The sequence below is a fragment of the Rutilus rutilus genome (assembly GCF_951802725.1).
Source record: "Rutilus rutilus genome assembly, chromosome: 7".
Classification (NCBI taxonomy): domain Eukaryota; kingdom Metazoa; phylum Chordata; class Actinopteri; order Cypriniformes; family Leuciscidae; genus Rutilus; species Rutilus rutilus.
In genome coordinates this window covers 32,101,104-32,113,533 of record NC_140221.1, presented here as the reverse complement: position 1 = coordinate 32,113,533, position 12,430 = coordinate 32,101,104, and the positions used below count along the sequence as shown (strand labels likewise).

At 41.5% G+C, this 12,430-nt stretch overlaps 3 protein-coding genes across 6 annotated transcripts in view; 1 reads left to right on the top strand and 2 right to left on the bottom strand.

The window, feature by feature from the left end:
* tacr1a (tachykinin receptor 1a) overlaps positions 1–387 on the top strand; it is a gene marked incomplete at its 3' end in the record, with an annotated part of 305,040 nt that extends 304,653 nt beyond the window's left edge. Inside the window, exon 6 of the transcript XR_014627890.1 lies at positions 67–387. The remainder of the gene's footprint in view (positions 1–66) is intronic.
* A 304-nt stretch (positions 388–691) lies between these two features.
* b3galt8 (beta-1,3-galactosyltransferase 8) lies at positions 692–3,419 on the bottom strand. The gene has a single exon (XM_084412934.1). It carries the CDS (start codon positions 2,411–2,413, stop codon positions 1,394–1,396), a length of 1,020 nt encoding a protein of 339 aa, XP_084269060.1. The 5' UTR covers positions 2,414–3,419; the 3' UTR covers positions 692–1,393.
* A 6,867-nt stretch (positions 3,420–10,286) lies between these two features.
* Positions 10,287–12,430, bottom strand: part of tncb (tenascin Cb) — a 59,988-nt gene continuing 57,844 nt past the window's right edge. For all 4 annotated transcript variants that reach the window (XM_084412925.1, XM_084412924.1, XM_084412927.1 and 1 more), the window contains 5 exons: positions 12,174–12,325; positions 11,801–11,897; positions 11,512–11,673; positions 11,204–11,367; positions 10,287–11,055 (listed from right to left, as the gene is read on the bottom strand). In XM_084412925.1, coding sequence (XP_084269051.1) covers positions 10,945–11,055; positions 11,204–11,367; positions 11,512–11,673; positions 11,801–11,897; positions 12,174–12,325 — 686 coding nt within the window. In that variant the 3' untranslated portion in view covers positions 10,287–10,944. The remainder of the gene's footprint in view (positions 11,056–11,203; positions 11,368–11,511; positions 11,674–11,800; positions 11,898–12,173; positions 12,326–12,430) is intronic.

The window sequence follows — 12,430 nt, the reverse complement described above, 5'->3', positions numbered from 1 at the left end:
AATCGTTTATGTTTGAACAGCTTTCCAGGCACAAACTGTACCACATATGGCCTGTCTATATGGCAGCTTCAGAGAAACGAGGACGCCGCCATCTTTAGAATATTGTCTTTTAACTTCCGTTTTTGCGGTCGCTCTGTATATTTCTATGGCATTTCTGACCAGGAGTAACGTTAATTAGCTTTTGAAGAGCATTTACTTAATGTAAAGTTAACGAAAGTTATCATGAGGACTGTAATGTTTAAAGCAGATGACTTAACAAATGTAAGTCGACCGGGAAGATTTTAAAACTAGCCGTTCATTAATAAACACACAAAATCGCTGTGAAAATACAGAGAAGTCAAAAGACAACTAGGGCAGTGCTGAAAAGGGGCGGGGCTACATAAGGTCAACTCTAGCTCCGTGTACTACTGAGATGTCAATTTACTCGACATGGCCATATAGCAAATTACTATCTGGATTGTAAATATATATAAATATTAATCATACAACCTTTCAATAAATAATGTCTTTATTTTAGCCCAAATATTCATTACATTTCCTCCGCTCGCCATTATTGGGGAAATAGCGCCCCTGTGTGTATAAATTACGCACCAGAATCTTTGCAGTTTGCAAACAGTTCAAAATGTAGGCTTAATAGACCTTTCCTAGAGGAAACAGAGACAAAAATCACACATTTTATCAAAATAATAAATAATATTTTTATTGTTTAAAGTGCATGGGTGGTAACTCTTTTATAATTACATTTGCTATGAATTATGTTTCATGACAGAAGCACAATATACTCCGTTTAAATAAATGCAACTGCAATCCGATTAATAAAATGAATTGCTGATATATCTATAGGGGTCACTCTGATTTTAAAATTGACAGCAATTACAAAAGGATACATAAAACAGCCAATCAGCTGTCTTTTACATTTTTAAACCAGACCAAATATATTATTATTGATATTACTAAACACAATATGAATACAAATCCTGAAAATAGCACAAAAGGCATCCCCACTTCTTGAGGACTCTCCCATCTTCAGGAATTACCCATTTCACACATTTCTCATAGTGTTTTTACTCTTTTGCTTTCTGGAGGATTTTTTTGTGTGTAATTGGTTCTGTTATCTAAAGAAGTGTTTCACATCACTACTTCCACCAAATATAGGTCCTATTTATTTATTTATTATACATGTATTGGCCTTCCCTCTAATATGTATTGATTATTTATATATTAAAAATGTTTTCTAATCCATTATTCTGTAAGTGTTCTAAGCCAATTGAAACTGTATTTTGTTCTCTCTTGCATGTAAGTGCTGAATCACAATGATGTGTGAAGCTTGTTTAAGGAAGGAACTGTACTTTCAGTACAATTTTAGGATTTCAGTTTGATGAAGTAGTCTGTATCAACATGTATATTGAGACTTCTGAAAGTCATGCCAAATGCGGAGAAGATTCTGTGGATTAAAGCCATTCACTGCAATACGCTTGGAAAAAGTGCACCTTTCATAACTAAGCCTGCGCACCTCAAAAAGATTCCTAAGTCCCAGAAATCTTGTTGCGTAAACTGGTTTTACACCCAGGACGTGCAGGCACATCCCCACATAAACATCTTCGAGTGGAACTGGCAGCACAAATCTAGAGGCCCATGATATTTTTCTGGCCAGGTCAGTGGAAAAGACATATGCTGCTCCAGACACATACGGAGGATACCAGGTGTCTGGGTAAAGATCCTCTGGCATATACCATTTGTTGGAACTGTCCCTGTGAGGAACAGCATCTGAGATGACCGATCCAGTGATGTAGTCTTTCCTTGAGGACTCGTCCCGACCACGCAGGTAGTCCACCAGGTAATGCACATTGAGAAAGACATCTGAATCAATTTTCATGGTATACCAGGCACCCTGGCAGTAAGTGGAAATCCAGTTCATAATCATCATTGTCTTGATTGTGAGATTATGGTAGCTGTCCACAAAGTCCATTTGAATAATGTCACCATATTCCTTGCTCTCCTTCTCAAGGTGCTCCTGCAGTACTGGGTCGCTTTGTGCGGGCTGACCAACAACAAACAAATGCAAAATATCCACACCAGGAACCAAGCCATGTTGACCCCATGTCCTTCGAATTGCAGTCCTAGCCTCTCTGCTTTTGAGAGTCACTGGGATCATAAGAACCAGGAAAGGACTCTTCTTCAAACACAGTTCTGGCTGGTTCAGAATGAATCTGTATGTTGACGGTGAGATCACATCATGGAGCTTTTTAGGAGTTGGAATCTTCTCCGGGAGAGATGGCCAAAGTAATGTGCCGTTGAAAGCGAAGATAACTAAAAGTGTTATTAATCCAGCGAAAGCAAGGTATTTAAAAAGTTTAAACCGCGATCGTTTGCGCATATTAACACACAATACAAATTTTATCGCCCCACACATGTGGGACAGTTACAAAACTTGAATGTTTGACGAAAGCTAATTTTGCGTAAAGCTAAGATGCGTTTATTTGACAGAAGTTACCAACCCTTCTTGACCGGCATTTTAACTTGCTGACCCACTTTTAAAGTAAAACCATTTTAATTTTATATCGGTTTTAAGTGGACGTAATTCACAAGATAAACCAGCTATAAGCTATAAAGGTTAATTTAAAATATATATTTATCATGTAGCTATACAGTATGCCCGGGGCGTGTTTTCTCCGGAGTTGCCAGATTATTCTAGCATAGGCTAGAAGCGAAACAATGATTTGATGATTGAATGAAGACAGACATTTGCTTGATTTTGAATTCACGATTAAGCTATTGAGTTTCTTCATTTAAAATGTTAAAGAAACACGCACAAATAATCGCAAAACAGGCGATAAACACTAGCTAATTTTCTCCACGGCATAAGCGCATTTTCCTCGCACAACCTGGCAACATGATTTTACGAGAACCTCACTTGGGATGTGCCTCGCCCTGGAATTCAGCCGAGAAGAGTCTAGTGCAGACAAGTATACAGTTCTCTTCTCGCAGTGGATTGCGTGATTTCAGATGGACAAAGTAAGGATAGACTATCGGCTACCTAAGTTACTGTATGATAGTTATTCAACGTAGGTTTTTATATACAGGAGACTGAGTGAAATATGTTGTTGTGAATTTATATAAAGTTACATTTAGATATAGGCCTATTAACCATATTTAACCCATTAGACATACCGTAATCATATATGGATCCTCGAGGAAATATCTGCTGTAGGCTACTATTCACTATTGGTCGTCATATAGCTACAGAACAGTGTCTTACATAGCATTTTATGAAGACAAACACAATTTATCCCTTTTCTAAAATTCCAAGGGCCATTTAGAAGAAAGAGACAATATTGTTCACAAAAAGTTTATGTTTAACACTATTTATGAATTAGGATGACTCCCCTATGGCTTGCCACTCTTCCTTAACTACACAATATTTTAATGTATTTTAAAATGTAATTTATTCCTGTGAGGCAAAGCTGAATTTTCAGCATCATTACTTTTGAATGGCAGTGTTTAACAAACAGATGCTTAAGTTGTTTTAAACCTGAACATATTGTTTATATGAATGTATTGTAAGAATTATACATATAATATTTATAATACATTAAATAATTATATAACTATATAATTGTAAGAATTATAAACAATAACCTTAATTTCACTTAATTAAATTTTACATTTACTTAACATCATGTTACTGCTGCTATAGTTTATTGACCCATTGTTCGGTGTGAGCTGACACAATCACCTGTCACGAGCCTGTCTGTACTATCTGAAAGTCATAAAGTTGACAGTTAGAGATTAGTGAAAAGTGAAAACACAATGAACATGACGTAACATAAAAAGGCAACAGCAACTCATCTTTATACAAGTTAACGTTAGCCTGAAATAAGTTAAGACAAATAACGGTAATCGAACACTAGTCTAATACTCGAATATTAGCTGATTTGATATTTTAAAAACAATAAGATAAAGTCTATAAGATACAAACAAAAAAAAATGTGTTGGTGTCCGGCACAGACACCGGCACGGACACCAACGTCTCCGGCATGGACACCAACATCTCCGGCACGGACACCACCGTCTCCTGGCATGGACACCACCCACCGCCATTTTGACACCGACATCCTTTTCCCAAAACAGTAAAATGCAGAGACCAGTTAGGTTGGGTTGTGCTGCATCTTTTCAAGCTGCTTGGCCATTGTAGTCATGACATCACTGTAGTTGGAGTTTTCAGCCAGTTCACCCGTCCTATAGCGCGCCGCCGCACGGACACTACCTTCTTCAGAACGAACACCAATGTCTCCGGCACGCAAACCACCGTCTCCGTAACGGACACCAAGGTCTCCGGCACGGACACCACCCACCGTCTCTGGCACAAACACCAATGTCTCCGGAACGGACACCAACGTCTCCGGCACGGACACCACCCACCGTCTCCGGCACGGACACCAACGTCTCCGGCACAGACACCACCCACCGACTTCGGCACGGACACCAACGTCTCCGGCACAGACACCACCCACCGTCTCCGGCACGGACACTACCGACCGTCTCCGGCACAGAGCCACAGACACCACCGTCTCCGGAAAGGACACCATCGACTCCGGCACGGACACCAAATTCTCCGGAACGGACACCAAATTCTCCGGCACGGACACCAAATTCTCCGGCACGGACACCAACATCTCCGGCACGGACACCACCGTCTCCAGCACAGACACCAACGTCTCCGGCACGGACACCACCCGCCACCAACGTCTCCGGAAAGGACACCAAGAACTCCGGCACAGACACCACCTTTTTCAGAACGGACACCAACGTTTCCGGCACAGACAACACCGCCTCCGGCACGGGCACCACCGTCTCCGGCACAGACACCACCGTCTCCGGCATGGACACCAAAGTCTGTGGCACGGACACCAAAGTCTCCGTAACGGACACCACCGTCTCCAGCACAGACACCAACGTCTCCGGCACGGACACCGCCGTCTCCGGCACGGACACCACCCGCCACCAACGTCTCCGGAAAGGACACCAAGGACACCAAGAACTCCGGCACAGACACCACCTTCTTCAGAACGGACACCAACGTCTCCGTAACAGACACCAACATCTCCGGCACGGACACCGCCCACAGTCTCCGGCACAAACACCAATGTCTCCGGAACGGACGTCAACGTCTCCGGCATGGACACCACCCACTGTCTCTGGCACAGACACCATCCACCGTCTCCGGCACGGACACCAACGTCTCCGGAAAGGACACCAACGACTCCGGCACGGACACCACCCTCTCTGGAACGGACACCAATGTCTCCGGCACGGACACCAAAGTCTCCGGAATGGACACCAACGTCTCCAGCACAGACACCACCCACCGACTTCGGACGGACACCACCGTCTCTGGAACGGACACCATCATCTCCAGCATGGACACCACCATCTCTGGCACGGACATCAAAGTCTCCGGAACGGTCACCAACGTCTCTGGCACGGACACCACCCACCGTCTCCGGCACAGACACCAACGTCTCTGGCACGGACACCACCCACCACCAACGTCTCCGGCACGGACACCACCGTCTCCGGCACGGACACCACCGTCTCCGACACGGACACCAACGTCTCCGACACGGACACCAACGTCTCCAGAACGGACACCGCCCACAGTCTCCGGCACAAACACCAATGTCTCCGGAACGGACACCACCCACTGTCTCTGGCACAGACACCATCCACCGTCTCCGGCACGGACACCACCGTCTCCGGCAAGGACACCAACCTCTCCGGGACGGACACCAACGACTCAGGCACGGACACCAAAGTCTCCGGCATGGACACCAACGTCTCCGGCACGGACACCAACGTCTCCAGAAAGGACACCAACCACTCCGGCACGGACACCACCCACCGTCTCCGGCACAGACAACACCGTCTCTGGAACGGACACCAACGTCTCTGGAACGGACACCAACGTCTCCGGAAAGGACACCAACGTCTCCGGAAAGGACACCACTGTCTCCAGAAATGACACCACTGTCTCTGGCATGGACACCGGCACGGACACCACCATCTCCGGCACGGACACCACCGTCTCCGGCACGGACACCACCGTCTCCTGCATGGACACCACCGTCTCCGGCACGGACACCACCGTCTCCGGCAAGGACACCAACGACTCCGGCACGGATACTGCCGTCTCCGGAATGGACAGCAATGTTTCTGGCACGGACACCACCCACCGTCTCCGGCACAGACACCAACGTCTCCGGAACGGACACCACCGTCTCCGGAACCGACACCAACGTCTCCGGAACGGACACCACCATCTCAGGCACGGACACCACCGTCTCCCGGCACGGACACCACCCACCGCAAACGTGTGTATATATATATATATATATATATATATATATAGTAATTGATAATATTTCATATTACTGTTTTTTTTTTTAATTATCATTATTATTTTTAATCAAATAAATGCAACCTTGGTGAGCAGAAGAGATTTTTTTAAAAACATAAAAAATCTTACCAATCTAAAACTTTTGACTGGTAGTAGGCTATATATATAATCCATAGAGAGATCACACTTTCAGAGAGTTTGGGAATATTTACCATATTTAACATGAACATGAAGTTTACATGGGTCATTTTCTTTTTTTAAATTGAGATTTATACATCATCTGAAAGCTGAATAAATAAGCTTTCCATTGATGTATGGTTTGTTATGTGAGGGTGCAAAAACAAATCTAAACATTGAGAAAATCACCTTTTAAGCTGTCATTTATGTTCGCGATTATGCTGCATTCACTCACAAAAATAAATGTTTGATATATTTACGGTAGGACATTTAAAAAATTTCTTCATGAAACATGATGCTTACTTAATATCCTAATGATTTTTGGCATAAAAGAAAAATCGATAATTTTGACCCATACAATGTATTGTTGGCTATTGCCACATATAGCCTACCCGTCCGACTTGTGACTGGTTTTGTGATCCAGGGTCACAAATGTGTATGTCAGGCCATGAACCCCTCATTGTCCTCATGCCAACCCTTAGCCACCCTATAAGTAATTTATAAGTAAGTCCATACACAACTAGATGTACCGCATGGCGGTACAAAATATGACCGCCGCTCAGGCCTGCACTGGCTTTCCACAAAAATAAATGACGTGGAGCAATTTGGCTGTATTGCGTGTTTATGTATATAAGTTGTATATTTTAAAAGACTGTCTGGAGTATTCCTGTGGATCATGGATAATTTAGAGTTTTGTAATTATTTGCTATTACTATTTAAGTTTTATATCAAAAGTCATTAGTTTAGACACTTAACATCCGTAATGTGAAAATGTCACATTCATAACAGTGGTTTTCCCTACATAATGTATTAAAAAAATGAGTTTCAAAAACACACTTATTGTGTTCAAGCAAGTCTTTTTCATGCTACATTGGTAACAACAAACAGCTTTTAAAACAAAAAACAAACAAAATTAAACTCATTCCCTGTACCTAGTAGGACACTTAAGTAAATGTCCCATTGAAATTAATGGGATTTTATGGATTTAGGTGAAGAAAGTGTAGCCTACACATAGTACATTTTGGTCTGTACCATGAAGAGAAAACTGCGATTCAACTATATAAACTATATATTTTCTGAAAGCGTCTCAGGATGCGATCTAACATGGCATGAAACATATGTCCCACCCACCTCATTAGTATACTGGCCAAGCATAACACATTGGGTATTGGTAAATCGGGTATATGGCTGATACCTAAAACAAGTAGCCTAATAAAAACTCAGTGAGTGTTTTAGCGCAATTTTCTCACGTCATGGGATCACAACACTAAGAGATAGTAAATGAAAGAGAAAAAAAGTTGCTCGAGAATATAACTTTCTCTTGAAATTCAAATGAACTTTCTGAAATCAAATCAGCAATGGATAATAAAAAAGGCACAATCACTTGACTAGTTGAACATCATTTTTTTTATTAGCTCATTATTTTTTACATCTTGTGTTCACTCAATATCCTCGATTTTCTCTGTATCAGCTTCCTTTTCTGCTTTGTCCTCTTCAGATTCTTCCTTCTTTTCTGCTTGACTATTGGCTTGTGACTTTGTAAACTCTTCTTCTGCCTTCGAGATATTTGCCAAAACATCCTCTGAAAGCCACGAGTCATCGTAGAAATCAGATACGCCTGATGAGGAAGCCGTTGGTGTGGATGTCGCCATCTTGTCGCTTTGCTGAACGTTCTTCCATTTATTTTGCAACAACAACCTCTTGTCGTTTTCTCATATTCTTGCTCCTTCTCCAAATCTTGATCGATACCTTCATTGATTTCTTGCCGTAATTCAGTGGAATTAATTGTGCTTATGAGTCATGACTCTTGTGAATACCTTCCTTACGTATTTCTGTGGAACAATAGTTTTATAGGTGAAAAGGCAATATTTTTCTTATTTCCCTTCATAGGCTAAAGTTTTAATTATTTTTTGAAGCATAAAGGAAAGATTTTTTGATCAATTCTTTTTTTCTAATCTTATTGTAAATTTTAGAAGCTATCGATTGCAATTTGTTTCAACTCGATAGCTATTATGGTTGCCGAGAAATGTGCAAAAAACGGATTTTTTTCTGGAATTTGCAGGAAATCCAAAATCTTTTCCTGGATTTTTTTGTGCGTTCCCGAGATTAGACCTTCCTTAACATAATGCCGAAACAGACATGTCTGTCTGTGTGTGTGTGTTTGTGTGTATGTGTGTGTCTGTGTGTGTGTGTCTGTGCGTGTATGTATGCGTACATGTGTGTGCGCGTGTGTTTGTGTGTCTGTGTGTGTGGATGTCAGTGTGTGTGCATGCTTGCGTTTGTTTGTATTCCTGCATGTGTGTGTGACAGTATCATCCTAAACCAGCAACCCTTCGCTCAACAGCACCATCTACAGGCCGATGAGTGTACAGTCACTAAATGTGCACATAAATGAATTTATTTTATACCCCCCCATGGATGAAATTCTACGAAACTTAGCATACCCCCATGGCCCCCGGGGACCAAACGAAATTTTTCCGTAAAAGTCTAGTGGGGCTACATGCCCACCAAATTTCATGTTCCCCGGTGTTTCGGTGTCCCTGGTATCGTTGACGAAAAATTCAGTAGATGACGAAAAAAAAAAAAAAAAATTTTTTTGACAATCCCTATATGACCGCTTTCGCTAGCTATGCTAGCGGCGGTCATAATAAGTAACATGTCTGCTAACTGGCATGGCATGTATTTCACGTGATTAGCGATGACCGGTTCTGCGCAGATTTTGCTCATCTTAAACGAGCCTACTGTGATTTAGTAGCAGAATTTAGACGGTCACATCCGTGACATTAATCGCAAAACGGTTTCTGAAGTACAGCAACAAGGACGAATAAGAAAACACGCTTATTAAACATAAATACACATAGCCTACTTTCAAAATATGGGTTTCATTATCTACGATCCCATTCATCAAAAAGTAGTTCCCCCATCACCCCATTACCTTCCGCCTTTACCTGTCTACCAGGTAGCTGCGGATTGGTACAGTGATGATAAAACAGTCAGCCAGCCAATCAGATTGCGTGGTCGCACTTATACTTGAATAAAGTAAAAAAACACAGCAGCATCTATTTCTTTATGGATTCCATGAAAACGAATGAAATGTTTTGATTATGTGAAAATTGTAAATGTTACATTAGGCTAATTTTGTCTGTCCAAATAAGCACGTTGCAAACGTGATTTATTAAACAAAATCTGTTTTATTGTAAGAGGGGTTACAAAGAAACACCTGTTGTACACCCATTTAATAAACAAACAAACAAAAATATTCAAATACCAAAACGAGACATAATTTACACAGGTATTGTATGGGTCAGTGGTTTAGTCGATAGCAGGGTAGGGGCAAACACGAAGACTTATTTTTTTGTATATTAATTCTTTCTGCAAACAGAACTTTCATATAAGACTATGTTTACAATAATTTCAATAACCTGGCCATTACTTTTCCTTTATGATTCTTGAACATTATACAAGCTCATAAATGGCGATCAAAGTATCACTTAATCCAAAGATTAAACATAGGCCCTGCCTTAACCTTTGTTTCATTTAAATCTTTTAGAGGATATCAAGCAACAAATCAAGATTCTTATGCTTTGTGACTGAATGCCAATATAGTTATAGGGTACAGGAAACACGACAAAAGGTGCATATAAATGAACACTTAGCAGTACTGTAAAGATACCAGTTCGAGAAACGTGCCACTTGACTTCAGAACTGATGAGTATGAGTTGTGGGAGAGAGAAGAGCATGGGTACTTAGATTTATCACACACTGGCTAGAAAGAGATGAAAAGTTATCTGAGCCTTCCCACTAGATACTGTTATGCAGTCCTGCATATTAAATGCTGAGTTATCATGTGCCATTAAACTTCTCACCCTAATTGAGAAGTTAAAGATAAAGTATTCTTGAGGCTAACCACAGCCTTGGGAAGAGGCTCCAATAACATTAAATAAAATACCACACACAAACATTCAACTCTCTCCACTGTAACTGTATGTGAGAAAGAATAATATCAATATTTTTTTAACTGGAAAGCACCAAGCCAAACTCAAAATCTCCCCTCCGTCAGCATTGTATTATCTAGATGTTACTGAGTGTCTGTCTTTGGTGTGCTTATGATGTACAGGCACAGTGTGTAATGTTAAACACTTCACTATGAGTCTATTGGTTTACTGTTGAACAGAAGTGGTACACACACAACTGTGTATGGACTTCAGCTTTTTGTTGTTCTTGTTCTCCATGAGTAGGAGAGTGTAGAGAGCAGGCTGGGCTCCTGGCAGTGGCTTTGGTAGATGAAGGGGATGAGATGATGCAGGAGGATCAAGGGGAGAATGGGCAGCAGAGGAGGGTAAGGTTGGTTGGAGCCGGAGTGCACTGGTTTATGATCGCTTTCTCCTTCCCTCAAAGTTCCTGAAGTTGGCGGGCCTGATCTTCATCTCTGCAAACTCGACGGAGTGCTCATGACCCTTCCAGTGGAACCAGTTTACACCCTGGAGAAAAAAAAAAACAATTCAAATCACCTTGACATATAGTATGTATCTCTTTCATATTCACATGATTCTCTTACAGGAATTCAAACAAAAATATCAATTTGTCTCTACTGTATGAAAAGTGAGAAAGCACATTTGAAATGTGTACCTTGCTGTGACTGTTGTCTCCGTATCGGCCCATTATATTGACTCGATGACAGTTTTTATACCAGAAAGCTCCCTTATAAGACAACGCACAGTTGGTGACAGCTATATCGTTGTCATGATCGTAAGTTGAGAATGGACGGCTGTGGTGGTACGTCATTGAGTCACCTTTAAAACAGCATCATCACAAAATCAGTCCGATTTTAAAACAACTAGCAATGATCAAGTTGTATGTTTACTTTTGAGCATAATGATATATATATACACATATTAGGCAAAAAAATAGAAGTGCAGAGAGGTCAAAAACTTTACCTGCAGTGCCGCTGTATCCTCCAACATGGACTTTGTAGCGACTGCGTGGTTCAGAGACTGAAAACTTGTCATACTGTGCATATGCAGACTCTCCCTTATCTCTGAGGTCCACACGCAGCTCATACTGCCCAGAGGAGGTGATCTTGTGGAGGTTAGAGAGACCTGCAGACACAGCCAATGGGATCAGTAGTCCAATATGCTCAAAATTTCACCATATCATAACACATTTGGACCTCTATACTTAGGGCAATATTGGGAATTTGCCATGTCTGCACAGATATAAACATACCCAGCCAGAATTCATCATTCAGGTCACCAAAGCCTGCAGTGTAGTTCTTCCAGTTTCTGAAAAACTCCACTTTACCACTCTGCCGTCTCACAAACACCTGCGTGGAGGTACCACAATATTTCAATGACTCTTGTGTATGAGAGCCTGTTTTTGCTCTCTGTGTTTGATGAGACTTTAAAGGAATAGTTCACTTGAAAATTCAAATTCAATCATCATTTGTTTACCCTCATGACTTTCATTGGAGCATTTGGTATGATATATAGGTGAGTAAATGTTTTTATTTTTGAGCGAACTATCCCATTAAAAAACCTCTATAAGATAATAACAGCTCATTTTTCTATCCTGCATGTAATTTGGAGGAATAATTACTCACAATCCAGCCGCCTCCATCAGTGGTCATATCGCAGTAGACCTGCAGGGGCTGACTCTCATCTCCACGCACATAAATAGTGTGCAAGCCTGAGGCTGTGTCTCCATTCAACAGAGCCTGCGAGCAGTCTTTAGGATGCCTGTACAGCACTCCAACTGTGATAAAGAAAGAAAAGTGTTTGACCAAGGGCAAGTTTATTTATTCAACATCTTCGCAACTAAGAGTCCACAATCATGTAGTGAAGCTGTAAAATAAATATA